The sequence below is a fragment of the Theobroma cacao genome, chromosome 3 (assembly GCF_000208745.1).
Source record: "Theobroma cacao cultivar B97-61/B2 chromosome 3, Criollo_cocoa_genome_V2, whole genome shotgun sequence".
Lineage (NCBI taxonomy): Eukaryota > Viridiplantae > Streptophyta > Magnoliopsida > Malvales > Malvaceae > Theobroma > Theobroma cacao.
Window position 1 is genome coordinate 16,867,839 of NC_030852.1, and position 24,013 is coordinate 16,891,851.

A 24,013-nucleotide genomic window follows, 5' to 3' on the forward strand; every position below is an offset into this window, starting at 1 on the left:
ATTCCAAAGGAAAAAGCATAGCAAAAGCAAAAGTGGAAGAACAAATTTTAAGAAAGACAAAAGGCGGGCGGAAAGCAAAGGATTTTTCCTTTTTCTTTGGACTATTATTATCACTGACTCTCGAGACTTTTTGGATGCCTCACGTTGAATCCATTTCAAACAACACTTGAGTAACTTTAAAGACAAAATTGAAAGCTGACAACAGCATAAACGTCTTTCCCATAACACGTTCTTTTTGGGACAACTGTCTCAACAGTCCTTTTCTTTTGGTCAATTAGGCATTAGTTAGGCTACCAATTCAGTTCCGTTTTTTGAAATCGATCGAATTCATCCAAGTAATTCGGTTTTAATCTGTTTGATTAAAATAATAATTCAATTCCATTCGAGTATTATATAAAATATGTTCAATTTTTGGTTTTTTAAATTTAATATTGAATCGATAAAATTATCATCAACATACCCATACTAATTAGGTATTAATTAGGCTACTTTTGCAATTGGTTCCACACTCAAATTTTTTCAAACACTACAACCTAATTCTATAACTTGTCAGATTAATTGGTTACTTGTGGCCTTTTCAAGTACAAAAATACTTTAGAAATTAGGCCAAATAGACACCTATATCACTAATTTCCAAAATCTTTAGACTTAAAAATATCTTCAACTTTTATATCTACTGGTATATAAGATTAACATTATTATTATTATTATTATTATTATTATTTTATAGAATAAAACTCTTCATCCCTGATTTTAATTTTAAAAATTTTATTAATCACAAATTCCTATCTATTGTGTAATAAATATTACAGTGACTCCTGACTTAGTCAAGTGTGATCCAATAAGGTTGATCTCACTCAACTTTGCAATATATATATATATTTATATATATTATGCATGTTCATGAAAATTTTTAATATTTTCCCTACATTGATCTCATTAAAATTAAATGAAAATTTAAAAGGAGTCAAAAGTTAAATTTCAATTTATGTTTTCATATAAAATAATACAAATATGTGACTCATGAAAATCCAAATATGTTATTGTAATAATTGACCAAGATATGGATACATACAAGCGCTTATATATAAAGATTGGCAATTATAGAATAATGGTATTCAATTACTTTTTCTAAAATAACGGGATAAAATATTTAATTTGATCAAACCTTACTCTTTTAAATAAGATTTCCATGCACCTACTACAAAAACCAAATGTTTAAGTGTTCATTATATACATTTTAAAACTCATAATTTTGTGATAATAATGTGGATTTCCTTTTGCATATGATTAATTATTGTATGACCCCATTGAAAAACTTTTCTGGCTATGCCACTGTGGGTGACAAAGTGAATATTGAGCAATGTTATTTACATGATCATTTGTATATTGTAAAAATACGAATTAAAAGAGAAAAAAAATAAAACTTACATTTGAATTTAAATTTTAAATCTCAACATTCAGGTTTGATTTACCGGTTGTTATCTTCTTTAAGTTTCCTTCACTTAGAACCTCATTTATTTTGTATTACTTCTATTTTGGTACTTCAAGTCACTGTTGTTAATTTAACCTTGAAAATAATTTGCATGAAGATTTTTACAAGGTAAGTGCAGGTAGGAATTTGGTGTGAACATATATATATATATGAATGTTTTGATTGAGTAGACTACGTAATACAAGGAATTGAAAATGAATCATGCAAATTTTACAAAGGAATAAAGAATCCTATACATGGCAGTTTGTCAACAAACAAGAAAGTTTAAATTAAGGGCATCACTGCAAAGATTTTCTTTTTGGGGCTTTGAAAATTTGTTCTTCACATCACCATGTCCAAATTTATCTCCAACAAGACTGAATAGGAATTCACATATAACAAAATTTGTTCATACAAAAAAAGGAAAAAGATTGAATTATGTCATGTTAGTAAATTCCATAACTTGGCATGTTAATGTTATGTTGGAAAGATTACAAATCAAAGTAAATGGCTCTGGCAGTATCTTTTTTTGTGCATGAACAACATCCCGAAAAAAAAAAAAACACAAAAGAAACAAAAAACAAGGTAGGGCTAAGGTGCATGTGCATTTTATTATATATGGGCATTGTGGTTGGCATCATCTCATCAGCCATAAAATATATTATAAAAAACAACTGTTATAAAAGCAGATGCACTAAAATCACCAACCAATCCTTTGAATATGCATAAAAATTCAAAAAAACCCAGGGTACAAGATCCCACCAGCATTGCTTATGGTACAACCTGTGAGAGCATAAGCATGGGAGGATGGTTTTGGATTTTTACTAAAAAAAAAAAACATTAAAAACAGAAGAAAGGCAAGTGTAGAAATAACAAGGGACTGTCACTGGACATATATATCAACAACAACACTGCCACTACTCTTTTAGCGGTTCCACCTTTCTGTTTGGTCTGTTCTGCATTTTTTTTTTTGGGGTTGTTTGTTGTAGATTTCGAGTTGTGGGTTGTTCTCATTTTGGTTCCTTAACAAAAATCTAAGTTCAAGATTAAGTCTTTGAAACTGGGTATCACTTGTATCGTTCGGTTGTTCAAGGTTTCTTCCAGTTTTGGTAGTTTTTCTTTTCTTGGTGGTTGTGTAATGGAATTTTTCTGTTTTTGATTTTTTTGCTGCAAGGTAGAGTTTTTTTCTTTTGGGAGTTTTGAGTTTTAGAGGAAGAGAAGATGGGGGACAAAAATGAAGTCTTGGATGCTGTGTTGAAGGAAACTGTGGATTTGGTAAATAGATCTGAGCAAACTTTGAAGCATTTTGTTTGTAAACTACGTTATGTTTCATGTTTGTTTGGGTTTGATTTGTTTTTGTCAGGTTTTCTTTTTAATTTTGAGTTATTATCTGTTGTGAGCAGGAAAATATACCCATTGAGGAAGTTTTTGAGAATCTGAGATGTAGCAGAGAAGGTCTTACTACTGAGGCTGCCGAGGAAAGGCTGGTCATTTTTGGACACAACAAGCTTGAAGAGAAAAAGGTACTCTATTTATTTTTACAATTCATTTGTTCCCTCTTGTTTTGTCAATTCTGATTGGGCTTCTTTACTAACTACTAACAATTTATCTACTTGATTGTTTGATTCAGGAGAGCAAATTCTTGAAATATCTGGGCTTTATGTGGAATCCTCTCTCCTGGGTTATGGAATCTGCTGCTATCATGGCCATTGCTCTTGCAAATGGAGGAGTGAGTGCTTCTTTTGATGGTTTTTATATCAAATTTCATTAGAAGATCTGTCTCTTTAGGCTTTTTAATGAATTTTATCTTCTGTCTCTTGCAGGGAAAGCCTCCAGATTGGCAAGACTTTGTTGGTATCATTACTCTGCTTCTTATCAACTCCACCATCAGTTTTATCGAGGAAAACAATGCTGGTAACGCAGCAGCTGCTCTCATGGCTCGTCTTGCTCCTAAAGCAAAGGTATTGTTCCAGTTCCTTGTTAGGAGTTTGTAATTTAAAGCTCTTTTAGATGAGCTTTCTATCTCTGTTATTGCTATATGCTGCAGTTTTCATATGATTTGTTCGAGTATTTTTTCCTTCTTGTTAATCTCTAAATGAATTTTTAATTAAAGGTTCTTCGAGATGGAAGATGGAGCGAGCAAGATGCTGCTATTTTGGTTCCTGGAGACGTAATAAGTATCAAACTAGGTGATATTATACCTGCTGATGCCCGGTTACTTGAAGGTGATCCGCTTAAAATTGATCAGGTGGGTCTATCTTAATCATTGCTTTGCTTACTGTAATCATGTTGATTTATTGGAATCTTAGTTCTTTCTACTAAGCGCGTTTTTTGTGGTATTTGCAGTCTGCACTAACTGGAGAGTCTCTCCCTGTAACAAAAGGACCTGGTGATGGTGTTTACTCTGGTTCTACTTGCAAACAAGGAGAGATTGAAGCAGTGGTTATTGCAACCGGTGTTCATACTTTCTTTGGGAAAGCTGCTCACCTTGTTGATACTACTAACCAAGTTGGTCACTTCCAAAAGGCAAGTGATTAAATATATTATTTTTTTCTAAGTTGAAACTTTTGGTCTCTTGACTCTGACACTTATTCTTTCTTCTTATAACTTTTAGGTCTTGACGGCAATAGGAAATTTCTGCATATGCTCTATTGCAGTGGGGATGATAATAGAGATTATTGTCATGTATCCTATTCAAGACCGGCAGTACCGTCCTGGAATCGACAATCTTCTTGTTCTCCTTATTGGTGGTATCCCAATTGCCATGCCTACAGTTTTGTCAGTTACTATGGCTATTGGTTCTCATAGGCTATCTCAGCAGGTTGGTTGCATTTGACGGGAAATTTTCAATTGACCTTGGTGCAAGGTAGTTGTATTCATCAAAGTTTTGTTTATAATTGCTACAGGGGGCTATCACAAAGAGAATGACTGCAATTGAGGAGATGGCAGGCATGGATGTTCTTTGCAGTGATAAGACAGGAACTCTGACTCTGAACAAACTTACAGTTGACAAAAATCTTGTTGAGGTCTGCTGGTGAAGATGTTTTATTGGTTACAGCATGTTTCCTCCTCGTGCAGAATTTAATTTCTTCTTTCTAATTGTGTCTGAATTAATTTTTCAGGTCTTTGCCAAAGGAGTAGATGCAGACACTGTAGTTCTGATGGCAGCCCGAGCCTCTAGAACAGAGAACCAGGATGCAATAGATTCTGCAATAGTTGGGATGCTGGCTGATCCAAAGGAGGTAATTGATCCAATCCTCGGTGTTCTTATGAGCCATAACCATTGGGTTATTAATTTTCCACTAAGTATCTTTTTCTGCAGTTCCTTTTTTATCTTCTTCTTGTTGATCCTGACAGGCACGTTCTGGCATTCGAGAAGTACACTTCCTTCCTTTCAATCCAACAGATAAGAGAACAGCTTTAACCTATATCGATAATGATGGTAAAATGCACAGAGTCAGTAAAGGTGCCCCTGAACAGGTAGGTTGTTCTTACCACCTTTATCCCTTTACTTGTCCCTTGGTTATCAGGATTTCATCCTAATCCCTGCTTGGGAAATGCTTTCTAGATCTTAAACCTTGCACATAATAAGTCAGATATTGAGCGAAGAGTTCATGTGGTCATTGATAAGTTCGCAGAGCGAGGTTTACGATCTCTTGCGGTGGCATACCAGGTAATTGTAATTCTCAGTTTTCGTTGATACTCCCGTTTCTAGTGCTAAGCTGCTGTCTCTCTTGTGTAATTGAAATGTGGCATTCCTTTCATTCACTGCAGGAAGTTCCGGAAGGAAGGAAGGAGAGTTCTGGTGGCCCATGGCAGTTCATTGGTCTCATGCCTCTCTTTGATCCCCCTCGGCATGATAGTGCAGAAACAATTAGGAGGGCTTTGAACCTTGGAGTAAATGTCAAAATGATTACAGGTGGGTTTTCTTTTGCAGGTTTTTATCTTTTCGCACTCAGTCTTGCTGAGCCTTGTGGTTTCTCTCAGGAGATCAACTGGCAATAGGAAAGGAGACTGGGCGCCGTTTGGGCATGGGAACCAACATGTATCCATCATCTGCTTTATTGGGTCAGGACAAGGATGAATCTATAGCTGCCTTACCAGTTGATGAACTAATTGAGAAAGCTGATGGCTTTGCTGGTGTTTTCCCAGGTATTAATTGTTTGAAATTTGATTTTTGCTTGATGACATCATATATTGTTTCCTGCCTTCAGTAAGCTTGGTTTTTGTTGTCTATTGTTTGTTTATTTTCCCCAATTTGTGTGTTGGTGCAGAACACAAATATGAAATAGTAAAACGCTTGCAAGCCAGGAAACACATCTGTGGCATGACTGGTGATGGAGTTAATGATGCTCCTGCTCTTAAGAAAGCTGACATTGGGATAGCTGTGGCTGATGCAACTGATGCAGCACGTAGTGCTTCTGACATTGTCCTTACTGAACCTGGACTTAGTGTCATCATCAGCGCTGTCTTGACCAGTCGTGCCATTTTCCAGAGGATGAAAAATTACACTGTAAGTTCTCATTGACCATGATGTTGTGTTGAATTTCCTCAGGTTGATGTCATGAATGCCATTGTCACTTTGTGATCGCCTTGGCAGTGATATCATAAATTTGTCATATAGTCTACCACTCCTTTACTGGCAGGGTGTGTTTGCTTCTTGTGAATGTGCTTATGTTTGTCCTTTTCCTTGGCAGATTTATGCAGTTTCCATTACAATCCGTATTGTGGTAAGTGGGAGTTTTTTTTTTATAATTTCTTTCTAATTGTTTGTTCTCTCCCATTTCTTTTTTTTTTTTGTTCTCTTTGAGGTTGTGTTTTATGATAAGTGTTAAATTTTACTGCATGCTTGCCTGATTTCACAGTTGGGATTCATGCTGCTAGCCCTCATCTGGGAATTTGACTTTCCGCCATTCATGGTGCTTATTATTGCGATCCTCAATGATGGTCTGTTCTCTCATTCTAACCAAAACTTTTCTATTTCTCTCTTGTATTTTCTAAGTTTATCACATGTATAGAAAGACTTGACAAGTTGAAAACTTAATAAAACAATGAGAAGTTTTCTTCTTAATACCCCTGGGAAATTTAGTTCTATGTGTCCTTCAGTTGTTCATTTGTGCTCCATTTGAAGTTGCTATAGGTTTTATTAAACGGAATAATTTCTGAAAGCAATCATAAATTTTAATGTTGTTTGTGTTGCTGATATTTTCTATTTCTGTTGTTTTATGCTGGTATCAACTTACCATGACTGTTCTTGTCAGCTGAAAAGTTTTATCAAATTTCAGGTACCATTATGACAATATCCAAGGACAGGGTCAAACCATCACCTCTACCAGACAGCTGGAAGCTGGCGGAAATTTTTACAACCGGAATTGTTCTTGGTAGTTACTTGGCAGTGATGACAGTTATATTCTTTTGGGCAGCATACAAAACAGACTTTTTTCCGGTATGATTTACTTTATTTTGAACTATACAATTAATTGTTTGTAAAACCCATTGTAGAAAAATTCACTCTGGCGTATAATGTTTATTAAGTTGGCAGCCCCCACCATTCCTGTTAGTGTGACAAAACATATGAGGTTTAGTTGTAGTTGACTTAAATATGATTGAAGTTCTGGTGATGGTGGTAATGGGTTTTTTGGCTGTTTGTTTTGTTGTTGTTGCTTCTTATTCTCCCATTTTTGTTTAGCGCTTCAGATTAGAATGAAAATATTTGATGGGGGATGGTTGGCGTTTGTAACATTCCTTATTTTTCCATTTATGGCTTGCTGGAAATTGAGACTTAGCAATTGTAATTTTAACTTGTTTGTTGCATTGGGCAGTTATTTTTATTTTTTTTTCAGTTGTGTACATGTATATGTATATTGCCTCTTTTTTTTGGGGTGGGGGTGGTGGGGGCTGCATGTTGGAGCATTGGTTGTGAACTTATGAGGAATTACTTGGTTGACTCACTTGTTTTAACTTGCCAGCGTATATTTGGGGTGCCGACTCTTGAGAAAACAGCTCATGATGACTTAAGAAAGCTTGCCTCTGCAGTGTATTTGCAAGTGAGCATTATAAGTCAGGCCCTAATATTTGTAACACGATCCCGAAGTTGGTCTTATGTTGAGCGTCCAGGTTTGCTATTAGTGGTGGCGTTTGTGGTAGCTCAGTTGGTGAGTCAATTGTCTATCTGTTTGAATTGCTGATCTTTCTGGTAGGTAGCAGGGAAAACTGATCATTCTATATGATTATAAATAGATTGCTACGCTAATTGCTGTCTATGCAAATTGGAGCTTTGCTGCAATTGAAGGGATTGGATGGGGTTGGGCTGGTGTGATCTGGCTCTATAACATAATCTTCTACATCCCACTTGATTTCATCAAGTTCTTCATTCGCTATGCTTTGAGTGGCAGGGCCTGGGATCTTGTTATTGAGCAGAGGGTATGCATCCCACTGATTTGTTAAACAGTTTACCTTTTCTACGTTTGGGTGCCCCAAAAGAAAACCTTTTCTACCTCCTCCTTTGTCATTATGATCTTCTTCATCATTTTGGGTCCTCTGATGGATTTCTTTTGATGTAGATTGCATTCACAAGGCAAAAGGATTTTGGAAAAGAACAACGTGAGCTTCAATGGGCACATGCACAGAGAACATTGCATGGTTTGCAGGCACCTGATACCAAGATGTTCACTGAACGAACCCATTTCACAGAGCTCAATCAGATGGCCGAGGAAGCCAAAAGGAGGGCTGAAATTGCTAGGTAAGCAATTCTTCAGCTCAGCTTGATTTGTCGTGCAGTATTCTTCTGTTTATTGGTTGAGTTTCTTAGTACAGTATCCTTCATTGTTTTCTTGCTGGAACCATGTAAGTGGACTTGGGACCTTGTTTTGCATTATCTCCTCCAAATTGAAAGATTGAACTGCAAAATGTTTCCATGTCCTTGGCTTGGCAGATCTAGGACGTTCCTTGTGCTTGTCAAGATTGTCTTCTCTATCTCGATCATAATGTTGGATTTGTTTTCATTTTCTGCCTCCTTCCAGGTTGAGAGAACTCCACACACTGAAAGGTCATGTCGAATCAGTGGTGAGATTGAAGAACCTTGACATAGACACAATTCAGCAAGCTTACACAGTCTAGGGGAATCAATCCAAAGACATACTCATATACGTAACAGTAGCATTTACCTGCGGTGAGAAGACAAAATCAGCATGTTTTTGGTTGCCCATCATTGAGATTAAAAGATCCTATTTCGAGCAGATAAAAGAGTGCTGCAGTTAGCTTTATCTATGTATTTTTTACTGATTCCTCTTTCGTTACCAAATTATGCCGGCAATAAGGAACGCTTATTGTTTATGGCATTTTATGTTTATATTGGTAAGCCTTATGGTTTTTCATCTTTGGTTTTATTGTATTAAAAAGAAACTCGGGTAGTGGGAAGTTATTGGGGAATAAGAACTCACAAACTCTTGGTATTTAATCGACCAAAATGAAATGCTGGACACATATTTGCAAGTGGTCATGTTTTGATGCAATCTTTCACTCCTAGTCGTAAAGTTGCTCTTTGCTGACAAAAAATAAATGTAACTATGATTATTGACAGCGTGATGCGGCTCTGGTCCTTGAAAATTGAAATGAATGGATACATTGAATTTGGATTATAAAATAGAGTTGGGTTTTCCCATTTCTCTCTCCAACCGAAACCTATATGTTTTCTCCGTCCGAGTGCAGCCCAAGCTAGTATTAGTTTTCAAAGCTTAATGGCTTGGAAGCAAAGGCAGGTTAAACGACAGCATCAGCAGCAAAATGTTGATACAGGTTGATGCCACTGCAGCTATAATTTCATGCCTCAACATCACATGGGGGACTATTGATAATGCCTATTATTTTTTTTAAGAGGAAATTGTGAGAAATGACTTTCTTTATAAGATCACTTCAGAAATGACCTTTAGTATAATATTAACTGTTTTTAAATTATTTTTGACAAAACTTGACAAGAATACCCTTTAAACCATTTAATCCAAAGTAAGTGGTTTCGGTTTCTTTTTCCTCTTCTGCCATTCAGATAAAAATTTTAAAATTAAATCTCGATTTAGCTATCCCTTCGTCCAGCTCTCTAAGGCCATCGGGGTATATATCTCGCCGTCTAGCTCTCCAATGCCATCGAGGTCTATATCACCATCTAACTTTCTCAAGATCCCAAAGTGCAGAAATGACATCAAGGTATTTGTTATGGATTCTTAGATTTATTTAGGGTTATTCATAGAACGCAAAAGTTGATGGGTAAATTATATGAGTTTGAAAACTTAAATCTAGCTGGGAGTAGCGAATCAATTAGTTTATAGGCGATGTGTGAATATTTGTTAGGCATTGCGTCACTGGATATTAGGGTGTGTGACTGGATATTAGGAATGGTAACTTGTTTATTTGGCATTACGTGACTGAATATTTGTTGAGCATTGCGTGACTTGTTTGTAGGCATTACGTGACTTGTTTGTGGGTATTGCGTAACTTTATCTACCTAATGTTTAAGGTAATTTTTCAAAAATTTTGTTTTTTTTTTAAAAAGCTGCTTTTATTAAGAATTTTTTGAAAAATGATGTTTGACCTGTCTTTTGCTTTTAAGAAGTAGATAGGCTGAATAAAAGTCATGCTGAACAGGTACTTAATAACAAATTTAGCCCCCCTGAATTGCACTTATATCGGTGTAGAAAACGAAGAGTTAGCATTCATGCCTATAAATAAAGGGAACCATTAACCATTTTAATGAAAATTATCTAAAGCAAAATCAGATAATGTAATGGCATTCAAACATCGAACAGTCGACACTGGGAAAGGGATTGCCTCCAAGGAGGACATGCCGGAGATGCTTCCACTGAGGGAGTAAGTGGAGAAAATGCAGCAAGAGATGCATGCCTTGGTGGACAAGCTAGTGGCCAAGACATTTAACCTGAAGGGAGATATCCTAGCCAACAACAAGATTCTGGCCGAAATTTATGAAATAGTAGATGAACTGAGGAAAAAATGAACTATGGTTCATTTTTTTTTTGTATCATTTCCTTTTAATGAATAAAATTTAAATTTCATTTCTCACAATTTTCTCTATTTTCTTCGTTTGTTATATTATGCTGAATAACTTCGTGAGTGGATGTTAGGCATTACGTGACCTATTATTAGGTATTGTGAGACTAGGTTATATGCATATCTTCTGTTTAGAGATTGCGTGACTGGTTTGTATGTATATGGTGACTTGTTGTTATGTATTGCATGACGTTGGCCAGTATGTGATTGGTTATGTTGGTATAACGTGAGTGGATATTAGGCATCGAGTGGCTTATTATTAGGTATTGCAAGACTGGTGGTGCGTGACTGACTTGTGCAATTCACCTATTGTTTTGAGGCTTTGGTTCACTAGTTTTTAGGCATTGCATGACTATTTTTATATATTGCGTGACCTGTTGTTATGTGTTGCGTGACATTGGGCCAATATGTGATTGGTTATGTTGGCATAATGTGAGTGGGTATAAGGCATTGAGTGACTTATTCTTAGGTATTGAGAGACTGGCGGTGCGTGACTTACTTGTGCAATTCATCTCTTGTTTTGAGGTTTTTGTTCACTAGTTTTTAGGCATTGTGTAACTGGTTTTTATATATTGTGTGCCTGTTGTTATGTATTGCGTGACATTGGGCCATTACGTGATTGGTTATGTTGGCATAAGAGGCATAATGTGAGTGGATATTACGCATTGAGTGACTTATTAATAGGTATTGTGAGACTTGTGCAATTCACCTCTTGTTTTGAGGCTTTTGTTCACTAGTTTTTAGGGTTTGCATGAATGTGTATTAGACATTGCGAGACTTAATTTCTGTTAAATTTCAACGGTCGGCCAAATGTGACTTAGGCATTGCGTAAGTGGTTTTTATGCATTGTGGGGTAATTTTTTGATAAATTGACTAATTGTGACACTTATTCTATTAAATTTCAGCAGCTTGTTAAATGTGAAACTTATGATTACATATGGTGGTGATTGGGTCGATGACACTTACAAGGGTGGTGAGACACGAGTGAGGGGTGTTGGGAGTGATTTGTCATTTTCGAGCCTAGTGAAGCTGGTTGAAGAGGTTGTTGAGGTCAACTCACATAATAATGAAATCGAGCTGCATGCATCACTCAGTCATGCCGCAGGGGTTTCGCAAGCAGTTATCAGGGATGATGAAGATGTAGAAGTATTTTGCGAGATGAAAGGGCAGTTGTTGTGTTTGTGACAGTTAAGGCACGAAATGCAAACGATATTCCACATGAACATGGTATCCAACATAGTAATCACCTAGAACAGAATGTTAATTATTCTTACATACCACACTATGCATTTCCTAACAAACAACCATGGCAATCACGTTTGATGTATCCTTATGAGCTTGAGCAGCCCGACACACACAGGAGGTGTCTGCACAATTCCGATTGAAATGTGCATCGAACAAAATACTTGGTACTTTACAACAAACATAACTGTCGCTCAGAAATGCAGTGGGTCCATTGTCATTCGCAAACGACACTGTGATGGTTGTGAGTGATAACGATGCATCTGATCACATTGAAGATGATGTTGAAGAGGACGACACGACGGATTGGAACGATGAGTTGCATGATGACTGTGAAGATGATTACGTTGGCGGACATGATGATTTTCAGAGGATGATAGGGGTGAGTACACTGACATTCCGGATTGCAATCATGCAGGTGGCAGTACAAGTCATCCCACAACTGTTGTGTTAGAGGAGGTTGAGTTCGACGACCATGCCACAACTGTTGAATTAGAAGATGTTGAGGGTGCCAACCTATTTACGAGAACGCCATTGCACTTAAGAATGACATTCGTTCGCCTGATGATAGTGATCAAGAGAGGGTAAATACAGGGGTATCTCGTCAATGGATTATTCTCGAGGTAGATATAATATCCTTCCAAACAGTTACGAGTAAGGAATCCAGATCAATGGACGACCACTTATATCACGAAAAAGCGTTTCCATCGAAAGTCGAATTAAAACGAGCTTTGAGCATGTTGGCACTAAAAGAGCATTTTGAGGTTAGAGTTAAAAAGTCATGTCAAGCTTGTTTTGAGGTTGGTTGTAAGGAGAAGGCATGCAAGTTTGCTTTGCGTGCAACGAAGTTGCCTGAGGGAGAATATTGGCAACTTCGAACGTTCGAGAAAGTACACACATGTACTGTTGATGGTTTGTAATGTGGGTACCGAATTGTGAACGCGAGGTTAATTGGTGAGCTTATCTCCACAAGGGTGCAAGGAAATTATGTAACCCCATTGAGACTAAAGGAAATAATGGAAGAGATGAATCGCAAGAGGGGATTGCAATGCCTATATGGTAAGGCTTGGCAAGCGAAGGAGTATGCGGAGAGTCTTGTGTTCGGTCCCCTAGAAAAGTCATTCCAACTCCTTTTCTCGTATTTCCATATGTTGGAACGTGAAAATCTTGGTATTGTCACGTGTGTTGCTATGGATGGGGAACAACGATTCAAATATTATTTTTGGGCGTTCGAGTAATGTATTCAAGGGTTCAGTGCTGTAATGCGGCCTGTAGTTGCTATTGATGCCACACATCTAAAAGGCAGATTCAAAGGTATTCTGTTTGTGGCGGTATGCAAAGATGCGAATGAGCAGATATATCTAGTTGCACTTGGCATTGGCCACGTGGAAGACGAAGAATCTTGGTTGTGGTTTCTTAACCAATTGTGTCGTGTGATTGGTTGTCCTGAAAATGCAATGTTCATTTCTGATCAGCATCTTGGCATTAATAATGTAGTTGAGAAAGTGTACAAGGAAGCTCATCACGGTCTATGTAATTACCATTAGGGAAAAACATTAAAAACAAGTTCAAGCGTGAAGATGTTATCGCAATTTTCACCCTAGACGCCAATTGCTGTAGGCTCATCGATTTTAACAGATATATGAATTAGCTAAAACAGCTTTGCAAAATTGCTTATGACAGCCTTATGAGATTAGACCCTGAGAGATGGGCACGTGCACTGTCATCAATAAGGCAATACAAGCTAATGACATACAACATTACGGAGTGTATTAACTCTTGCCTGAGGCATGCAAAAAAATGCCAATAACGGTCTTGATCGAGTGCATCAGAGGCATGTTTCAACGTTGGTTCCATGACCGGCGTAATGAGGCATTGAATTTGACCATACCCCTCAACCCTTGGGCTACCGATCTGTTGAATAGATAGTTCAATGAAGCATGTCACTTTTCCATACAACCAATCTATTGGGTGGAGTTTCAAGTTATAGGCGGGACTAAGGACACAGTGGTCAACCTCTCCACTAAGACGTGTTCATGTGATGAGTTCCAGACTGATCTACTCCCCTGCATGCATGCCGTGGCGGCAATAAGGTATGAATAATCATGTTTTGTTATTTTGTGCATGATGAATTGAATTTTTACATTGTTCACCAACTGTGATTTCATTGCCTTGGCAGTAAGTGCAAACGTGCAGCCATTGAATTTTGCTCGGACTATTATAAGACTTGGTCTTGGGTGGAGGGATATGAGGTTTCCATTCGCTCGGTTGGGTATCCCAGTGAGTGGGACATCCCCGATGTCGTTCAACAAATTATTGTTTTGCCACCAACTTGGCAAGGTCAAGCGGGAAGACGTAGGAGGAAAAGGATTCCATCAGCTGGGGAAAGCAGTGGATGACGTAAATGTTCATAATGCAAGAGCAATGGTCATAATAGATAAAATTACTGAACTCCGTTTGTAACTCCATCGACAAATGGGGAAACATCATCTACTCAGTCGACGAATCGACGACGTCGACCTAAGGCATGTGCAATTTGCAGACAACTCGGGCACACACGAAAATCGCTGTCCAATGCAGACTACAAACTCTGAGAACGTTATAGGTGTCGTACTTGAAGATAATGGCCCTTCAGACGTTAGTTGTTAGGGATTGTTTCGAACTGACCATTGATATTTGCATTGAATAATACTATTTGAACTTGAGTTTGACAGAGTCTGGAGATGATACTCTGACTTCTGACAACAGTTAGCAATAAGACATATGCCTCCTAAGATGATATTGTGGGATCATCAAATGCATTGTACTCCTTCATAATTTGTTTTTCTTTGTAAACAATTAAATTAAATCACAAAATATTTAATAATATTTGCCTGATTGATTTTCGCCTCCTGCTTCATATTTTTGCCAGAAAATTATGTATAATAATAGCATTGTTTAGATAGCTAGAGTAGAAGGGTTTATGGTTTTTAGTCAAGAAGGAGAAGAAAGGGTATAAGGAAGATGGATAATTGTGTCTTCCCTGTTGGATTTAAAATAATAGTTTAGGATGGACAATTGTTTTCTGCCTTATGTAAGATGGTTAATACTTATCTTAACCATGTTAACACCAATTTAAGCATAAAATTAACTATGATTAGATTGACTCACCTAAACTAACTAATTTAAAATAATTAAATAAAATCTACTAATTTTTATGCATTACTTACAAGAACAAAGGCAAATTATTATCAAAATTAAGTTGAAATAACTCTATATTAGAGAGTTATCAATACCCTGTCAACAAGTCACGCAATGATTACACCCCATTCATGCAAGCAATCCCCTAATAATGTCTAAAAAATAGTCAAAAATTGAATTTAGGCACACAATACCCATGGACTAGGCACGCAATGCCTTATAAAAATGTCACACAATACTTTATCAACTAGTATGATGTAAATGATTTAATCGACAGAATCAGATTTGAATGAGGCAATCATGCGACACACAATTAATGAGTAACGCAATCTCATATCAAAAAGTCATGTGATTGCATATGGACCAATCTTGCGATTCCATAATAACTAGTAACGGCACTCCATATTTACTACTCACGCGACTCAAGATCAAATAGTCACGCGACTCCATATTTACTACCTCGACTGACTTGTTTGCGTGTGAAAAATTATCGATATATACCGTCAACTATCAACATATAATTCAGTTCTAATTGAAATACTTTAAGATTATATCGATATATTATGTAATTTATCGATAGATGTTAATGGTTTTGAGTTTTAGTCTTAACTCTTTCGCCATGTGAATATATCGATAAATGTTGTAATTCTTTCGATGCCTGACTACATCTATCCATAGATGATGAACACCTATCGATAGATTACAACTTCAAACGGATCGGGCTGTGCATTGTTGATTGTTTTTCAAATGCAGCAGCGTGAAACACCGCCAAAATCTGTACAATACATTTCAGGGGCCTGAACAGAAGTAAATTTCAATCGAGGAAAAAAATCAGTTGATAACATCATAAACCGGTGTCAAGCTAAACCATCACATAAAGGGCATTTGATTGGAAGTGAAACTAATCATGCTGTTTCAGGCCTCATTGCATCTTCGTAAGAACTTCAGGGTCGTTTTCCACTAGTGTCATCTGCTGGTGAATTGAGGAGTATTAATCACCAAACTTCAGATTCAGGGGGATCCCAAGAAAATGATCCTAGACTGGGTTCAAACACTTCAAAGACTCTTAAATCCCCTGGATGCCTTTCCCTATGTTGTTTGTTGCTATTTCAACTAAAATTTATCGTGTAGATATGGACCAAGTTACTAATCATTATGAACTATTTAGGGCAAACAAGATAAGTCGTGATGCCTTTGTGAAGGAGTCGAGGTTTTTAGTTGGAGATGATTTGTTGAGGTCAACAATAACATTTTTGCAGTGTAAGATACCATATAAGCAGGACTTGTAGGTGGTAAAGCAGAACATGAAGGGTCCTGGCAGCCTCTAAATTATCATCTAATATGTTTGGGTGTCTGCTGCGTTTATGTCTTTGTGGAGTCCTTCAGTTTGGGGTTATCCGGGGACTGTCGGTTAAAACGCGTCGACATGAAGGTATTGTAGGGCTTAGATTTTTGTTATCATTGTGTAATTGTTAGGTAATTTTCTTAAGTAGCAAGGACGATTTTGCTTTGAACTTGTTTTTAGGGTACTTGCTTTTACGGTACTTGTTCTTAATGTGGACTGTTGTAATAAAAAAAAAAACATAAAGGGCATAAGATAAACAAAAGACTCAATCAAGCAAAAGAAACTCAAATAAAAGCATGGCAAGCAACAATAGTTCAATGTACCCCGATACATCAAAAAACATTAGAGTCAAAGATACAAATATTTGTACATACAACCAAAATCTAATGCACAGGTAGCCATGGAATCGAACAATCCAAAAACTAAGTAGAACAAACGTATGCAGAGAGAATTCATGATGGTGGAGGAAATTGAGAGCGAAATTGATCCTTGAAGTCTTTTTGGTGCTGCAACATTTCATGATTCTGCACCTCTAACAATTCCATATGGGCAGTCAACCTAGAGTCCATTGTTTCCATAAATGAGAGGAGTCAATTGAAAGCTTGCTCAACATCGAATGTGGTGGAAATAGGTGCACTAGATTGAGCAGTAGACGGGCCGGTAGGATACACACTTGGCTCTCCCTCATTCCCCTCCTCATCAAATTTTGAGTTATCGGTTGCCCCCTTCCAAACCCAACTGTTGTTTCTGAACTCAAAACCTAGCTTTTTAATACTATGCTCATCGATTGGTTTGAACAAAGCATGGTTTTTGGGTGGATCACAACGAGTGTCAACTTTGAAGTAGTTTATGATCTCACTGATCAACATGCCGTAAAGCAAGCTTTTGATGCCACTTTGAATGGTCCGGAGCATGTCATCCATGATGAATTTAGCAAGGTCGATACGACGGTTTAATTTGATGTTAAATAAGAACCAAAGGTCTTCTGTGGTGACAGTCGAGTAGTTTGAGCTGTGAGGACGGATAATGTGAGTGATGATGAGGTGCAAGACTCGATCAAAGAAACATAGCCTTGTGCAACTAGCACTGCCTTTCTCATTTGGTGGAGGGTAGATAAATGCTGACCGAAGGTTCCCATTATCAAAGACACAGTAGAGATCTTATTGGAGGGAAGTAAGGTGAAGGACTCATTCTATCAGCTCATGAGTAACAAGGATCCGTTGTCCCATGACGTGGGTGACAAACGTATCGTCATGGTTCACTAGCTGACTTGTTTTCGACTTCACATATTTTTTTGTTGCATTGAAGTAAAAAATTCGGACCAAATTTTCATTGTATTTCCTATTCAATTGTAAATAATGTGTCCATCCTAAATTTTCAAAGTTCACAAGGTATGGGAAATCAATAGACTTTAAATAATCAAAGTCAATTATATGTCCAGGCAGTACGTTGCGTTTGGCAAAATTAGTGTTGAATCTCTCAATGTGCGATGGATGAGTGAAATTTTGCAATAAAGAACTCACTACCGAGGCTAAGGATGTTTTCGCACCAGCAAAGTCGCTTGAACCACTGTTCTAAATCACCTTTTGTGCGTTTAGTTCTATGACTCATTTTTTGAAATTAGGAAATGAGAAATTTGGAGGCTTTCAGTGTTTTGAGGCAAAACGATTTGGTAGAGATGTCACAGAGTATGACGTAAATGATTTAATCGACAGAATCAGAAAATAAGTTCGGTTAATTTGTGAGTTCGTGGGTGAAACTTAATAGGGAAACCTTTTAAATAGTTTAGGGTTTGACAAATTTACAAGTAACTTCAGAGGTTTGAGGGTGAAAGGGTTTTGGAGGCATCGGTGTTGAGAACGAGGCAGTGGCATGGGTAGTCTATGAGCGAAATATCTATCGATAGATTTTAAATATAACGATAGATGCCGTTTCATCTTCCACCATATGCCTACAACTATCGATAGATTTTAAATATATCGATAGATGCCCTTTCATCTTTTTCTAGCATACAAAATATCTATCGATAGATTTTAAATATATCGATAGATGCCGTTTCATCTTCTAGCATATGCCTACAACTACCGATAGATTTTAAATATATCGATAGATGCCCTTTCATCTTCCAGCATACGAAATATCTATCGATAGATTTTAAATATATCGATAGATGTCGTTTCATCTTCCAGCATACGCCTACAATTACTGATAAATTTTTTTCTGGATTATACGCTACAGGCTATAATGTGGAGGTCAAAGAGCAATGTTTCGCATCCAACTCATGCAAAACTTATGTTTTAAAAATTATATGAGAATATTACTCAGATCATAATTCAAAAAATACCATTAGTATTTTTACTTTTATTCAGTTTACGCAATAATAAGTATTTATAAATTTCATAAACATTTAAAGAGTTTTAAAAATATTTAAAAATTGTAATGTTTTTATTTCAATGTGATTATTTATTATTTTAGTGTATTAATATTGAAAAGTCAAATTTTATATTAAAAATTATAAGTTTATTCAACTTATACGATTTTTTATACATAAGGGTAATTTTGTCAATTTATAAATAATGTTGCAGAGTCATATTCCTAAACACTACAATGTAATCCTCTAAGCAATTACATTGACATTCCCTGTAATCATCACTTCCCCTGGTTATACCAAACGTTGCAAAGTGATATGCCCAGTAATCACATTCCTTGCAATATACCAAACCCTAACCCATAATTAAACGAAAATCTCTTAAACCTATCTCTAGTTGTAAGTTCAACCACTAAAGCTAAACCGTCCTACACTGTCTTAAGCAATGGTCGCATCTTCGAGTAGACCCAATGTCAGTGACTACGGCGACCAAATTATGGGTGATGATGAATACTCAACTCTACGATCAAAGAAGAAATGGAAACTAGATATTGAACTGTCTACCTCATCAATTGGTTTTTCAATTAAACCAGGTAATGCTTTGTCCTCGTCCTCACGGTTTAGGAACAACGCATATGCTGCTAGGTATAGGGTAATAGAGAACGCCATCATATCGTGCGGGAAAGTGGCAGATTGGGAAAGCGTTAAGGAAAACATATACCTTGAGGGTGACTTAATTATGTTTTTCGACATGGGTAAACTTATGGGTCTAAGTACCTTTTCATATATTGATTATAGCTCAACTCTTGTTAGGAAAATTTACTCTAGCATACGCCGGAGTGAAAATGAATTTGAAAAGCGTAGTGATTTTAACCCAAGAGTTTTGAACGTGTATTTGGAAGGAATAAAGTTTACAGTGAATGCCTTTGATATTGGGAAGCTCCTGAAAACGGAGTACAGAGAGTGACAACATAGATTTCCCCCATTTTATAACCTGTCCCCCATGTGGGCCCATGTGACAGGCAGAAAAGAACCATACAAGACAAATTCATGTTTTGCTCGTCATGTGAATTCGTACCCTGTCGACTCATACATAATTTTCTCTCATCCACATTACAGGGAAGGATCAGTCGTTTAAGACATGTTAGTGCTGAGGATTTGTGGATGATGGAATCAATTGGGACCTAGGCTGGCCTAAATATTGCAGAATATATGATCATCAGAATGAGAGGAGTTGCCATACAAGAAGAGACAACCCTTCCATACGAGAACATCATATCGGCTCTAGTTAAGAAGAAAGGGATATGAAGCAATAGGTATCTAGCTAATTGGACCAGTGGCAAGCCTCGTAATCTCTCTATTGGATGGCTTGCGAAAAGGGGATATGACTTGAGTGTTTATGAGCCATTCAACTCTGTCGAAGGCAACCTAGTTCATCCTACCCATGATACTCCATCTAGTGGTCCATCTAGAGTTATTCTAGATCCTGTTTCCAATGATGTCATGTATAATATGCTTGTGAGGATTGATAAGAAACTCAGTAACCAAACTGCTAGAATGCAGACGTTGGAATTGAGGTTATAGAATGTTGAGAATCTTCTAATGCAAGATACAGTTGTTAGGGCAGCAGAAGCGTGGTCGAAAGAAACAGTTCTGAGATGAGTTTCTCCGGCATAAACCTCAGAGAAAAAGGAAGTCAGTTGTCATTGGTTCTGACTGAGTCAAGCATAGCAGATGAAGATTCATATTTTCAGAGTTGTGGCTTAACTGGATTAGGGATACTGTAATTTGTTACTAAACAATTTGTGGTATATTGTTTATTTTTAAATTCACTCAACATGTGCTTTAACTATCATGTGTTTAAGGTAACTTCTGGTCGAGAGTTTAGGGTATTTAACTAGATATTTTGTTATGATGGTGCTTAAGGTTGGGTTATGGTTTGATATTGTCCATCATAATTGGCTTACCCTTTTTCAAAGAACATGACACAAAATAAGTGAGTCACGCATTCCCATATCAACTAGTCATGCGATTCCATATCAACTAGTCACGCGATTCCATAATAAGTGGTAACGCCACTCCATAGATACTACTCACGTGACTCAATATAAACTAATAACGCGATTCCATAATAACCAGTCACTCGACACCATATTTGCTACTCATGCGATTTTATAATAAATACTCACTTTATTCCATAATAAGTAGTAACGCCACTTCATGGAAACTACTCACGCGACTTAATATCAACTAGTAACGCGATTCCATAATAACTAGTCACGCGATTCTATAATAACTACTGACGTTACTCCATATTGACTACTCACACTAGTCAATATCAAATACTCACGCGATTCTAAATCTTAATCGTTCACGTGATTCCAAATCTATTAGTCACGCGATTCCAAATCGATTAGTCACATAATTCCATATTAACTAGTAACGTGATTCAAAATTCAGTAGTCGCGTAATTCCATATCAAATACTTGCGCGAATCAATATCAATTGGTGACGTGATTCCATCTCCACCATTCACACAATTCAATATCAACTGGTTACAACCCTATGTCACGTAATGTAATTCGACATGTCATATAGGCTATAAAGTAAGGGGGGGTTGGCATATGCAAACTCATGAACGCTGGCATGCAAATTGCGCAAAATACTAACATAATTTAAGATATGAATAAGAAAGAAAGAAACAATGTTGTTCTTATTGGACCCGTATACTTATCACATCAATGAATACCGAACTGTTTTTATTGCCCTTTTTTCTTTTTTGTTGAATGATACAAAAATGAAAAAAATGTAAATGATACAACAAAGAATAATATGGACATGATACAGAACAATGTTATTTACATATTGAAAAGAATGAAAAAGAATAAACAAATTATAAAATTTCACTAGTGATGCTATTTGCAAAAATCTCAAGGGTAATCTTTTTTCGAAGGCCATCTATGGTGTTTGCCTTCAGTGTATGATCCTCTGTATTGATCAACCACTGCAACGAGGTGATAACCCAATCCCCACAACTATGTGAATCTTGCCGTATCGGGGTCTTTGTATTCAACTTATACCTCATCTGCATCAAAGGTCGCTTTTGATGACATGAGTTTGCAAAGTACCTGGCTTGGTGGCATATAATGGGAAACAATGTTGTTAGTGGACTCATTTGCTTATCACGTAAGTTAGATTTCATTGCCTTTGTCCAACTGTACGATGAGTCCACTAACGACATACCCTAACTCAGTAAGTTGATGCGCACTACCACCCAATGGCAGTCGAAATAGCATGGTACGAGAATTGAGTCAACTTGATGCCATGGCAAACCCCACAAAGGATTCCCACCCCTCGCATACTCAAGCACATGGTCTAGCATTACCGCTTGACTTGCCTTGAATGTCTTATCGATCGGGAGAGGATTCATTTCTTGGGTCAGACCCAACAAAATAAGCTGTCAATTACGTTACGCACAATAGTTAGATGGAATTAACTAATACACACCCAATACGTTTGAATAATTACAACTTATTAACATATAATATACTTACATAGAAGGTAGTGTCAACGATGCATATTTTCTGCTTGTAGAGTTGTTGATGGTGCTCGCGCACCTGCTTACACAACACACTGATGCATGGGTCGATGTGTTGGCTATCCAACAACTCAGTCGGCATCTCCAATAGTCGAAAAAAATTGAGGCCCTTTTATCCTTCAATGCTCAGAATGTTAACCCTGCATATTTATAATACCCACGTCAAAAGGTTTCTGGAATAAATACCCTAGGACCGTTAACCCTAATATTGTGTATTGTTATCATTTTACCTGGCTTGCTCGTTTTTCATGAAGGAGTCATATCTGTCCTTCAAATCATCTTTTGCTTTGCGCTAGACTAATAGCGGGTTAACGTATGGGCTTCAAAGGTATTTGCTGGCTAAGCTCACACGTGCATCTTTCACCTAAGTTCGAGGTGGAGCCTCGGGAAAAGGTGTGATCTCACCGTGCGAGGGGCCCTCTGCTGGAGTTGGGACAGGAGTAGGATGCGGGGAAGTTTTAGCTCGACTACTAGCAGGATGAGGTGCCTTTTTGACGTCAGATGGAGGTGAAGCCTCAAGAGAAGGTGTGAGCTGAGAATGCTGGGCTGCCTCTAGTGGAGATGGGATAGGAGCAGGATGATGTTCGATCGGGCCAATGAAAGGTGAACTTCGAGCATATGCAATTGACTGATTTATGCCACCTGCATCGTCAAGATCAACCCCAATACCGCTGCCTTTTTTGTCACGTGCACCATCTTCTTCACCCATCGATCGACCCTAAACGGTTGAAAAAATCAAACACATTAGAATAGTGTATACATCGTACATGTTATAACTCACGCGATGAAAAACATAAAAGCTCATACCTCATAACAGTCGATCAGCCGACTGACAATTCGATCTTTTAGCCCTTGCAGTGACTGCTGGATATGCTGATGTAATGACTACATCTGCATCTACATCGCCAGCTAGATCTTCAACTACATTGCCTGCTGGATCTCCAATTGCATTGCATGCATCTACATATCTATCTGCAATGACTGTAGGTCTTTCTTCCACTAAGTTCGCATCTGTTGTAGCTCTAGCTTAATGCTCGTTATCATTTGCAGACGCAACGGCGGGCTGCGTGCTTAAGCATGAGGGGTAGCAGTAGAAGCAGGAGGATGAGCAGCGTGAAGAGTCATAGTGGTAGTAGCATGAGGAGCACTAAGAGAAGCAGCATGAAGAGCTGTAAGAGGAGAATCAGGTGCCTCAGCAGCACCCGCAGCCTCATCAGCAGTGAACTGGGAATGGACCTTTGCGTCCATGGTGCTTTTCCGCTTAACAGCTCGTTTTACCGTACTTTTCCCTTTACGCTTCATTATCTTCCTCCTTTGTTGGGGATTGAATTCTGATCGACCCTCTAACTTTCATAATGGAACGTATTGCTGCCTCTCGGAGATATTGACCTCAATGTTTGCCCAATATACGGTCAACATCTCTTCTGCAGTTGGCTCTAACGTCCTCACTACGCACAACTGCACCAAAACATACATTGCCATTAGGTATAACCCTCACTATCCTATGACAATAACAATAAAATTTAATAAAATAACAAAATATGATATGGTTTCTTTACTCACGTTCCCCTCTATTTATGAACTTGCAATATTGGCGTGGAAGCCTGTAGGCCTCTCGTCACAATGCCATTTCAGCATTCTTGGCCAAAGTTGTCCGGATTGGCGCTGCCTTCCAAACAAGCTTCTGATTTCAGGAATTGCTTCTAACGCTCAACATTGCACATCAATTGTGAAAGATTTTTCACT

General features: G+C 37.5%; 1 protein-coding gene across 1 annotated transcript; it reads left to right on the forward strand.

Annotated features, from left to right (window-relative positions):
* LOC18604582 (ATPase 11, plasma membrane-type) lies at nucleotides 2,344-8,983 on the forward strand. Its single transcript, XM_018117879.1, has 22 exons — nucleotides 2,344-2,538; nucleotides 2,653-2,749; nucleotides 2,878-2,997; nucleotides 3,105-3,203; nucleotides 3,298-3,435; nucleotides 3,588-3,722; nucleotides 3,821-4,000; nucleotides 4,089-4,295; nucleotides 4,381-4,500; nucleotides 4,597-4,716; nucleotides 4,832-4,954; nucleotides 5,043-5,147; nucleotides 5,249-5,393; nucleotides 5,462-5,626; nucleotides 5,749-5,987; nucleotides 6,172-6,204; nucleotides 6,340-6,421; nucleotides 6,760-6,920; nucleotides 7,444-7,629; nucleotides 7,715-7,897; nucleotides 8,038-8,216; nucleotides 8,497-8,983. The coding sequence occupies exons 2-22, from the start codon at nucleotides 2,696-2,698 to the stop codon at nucleotides 8,591-8,593; spliced, it is 2,871 nt and encodes a 956-aa protein (XP_017973368.1). The 5' UTR covers nucleotides 2,344-2,538; nucleotides 2,653-2,695; the 3' UTR covers nucleotides 8,594-8,983.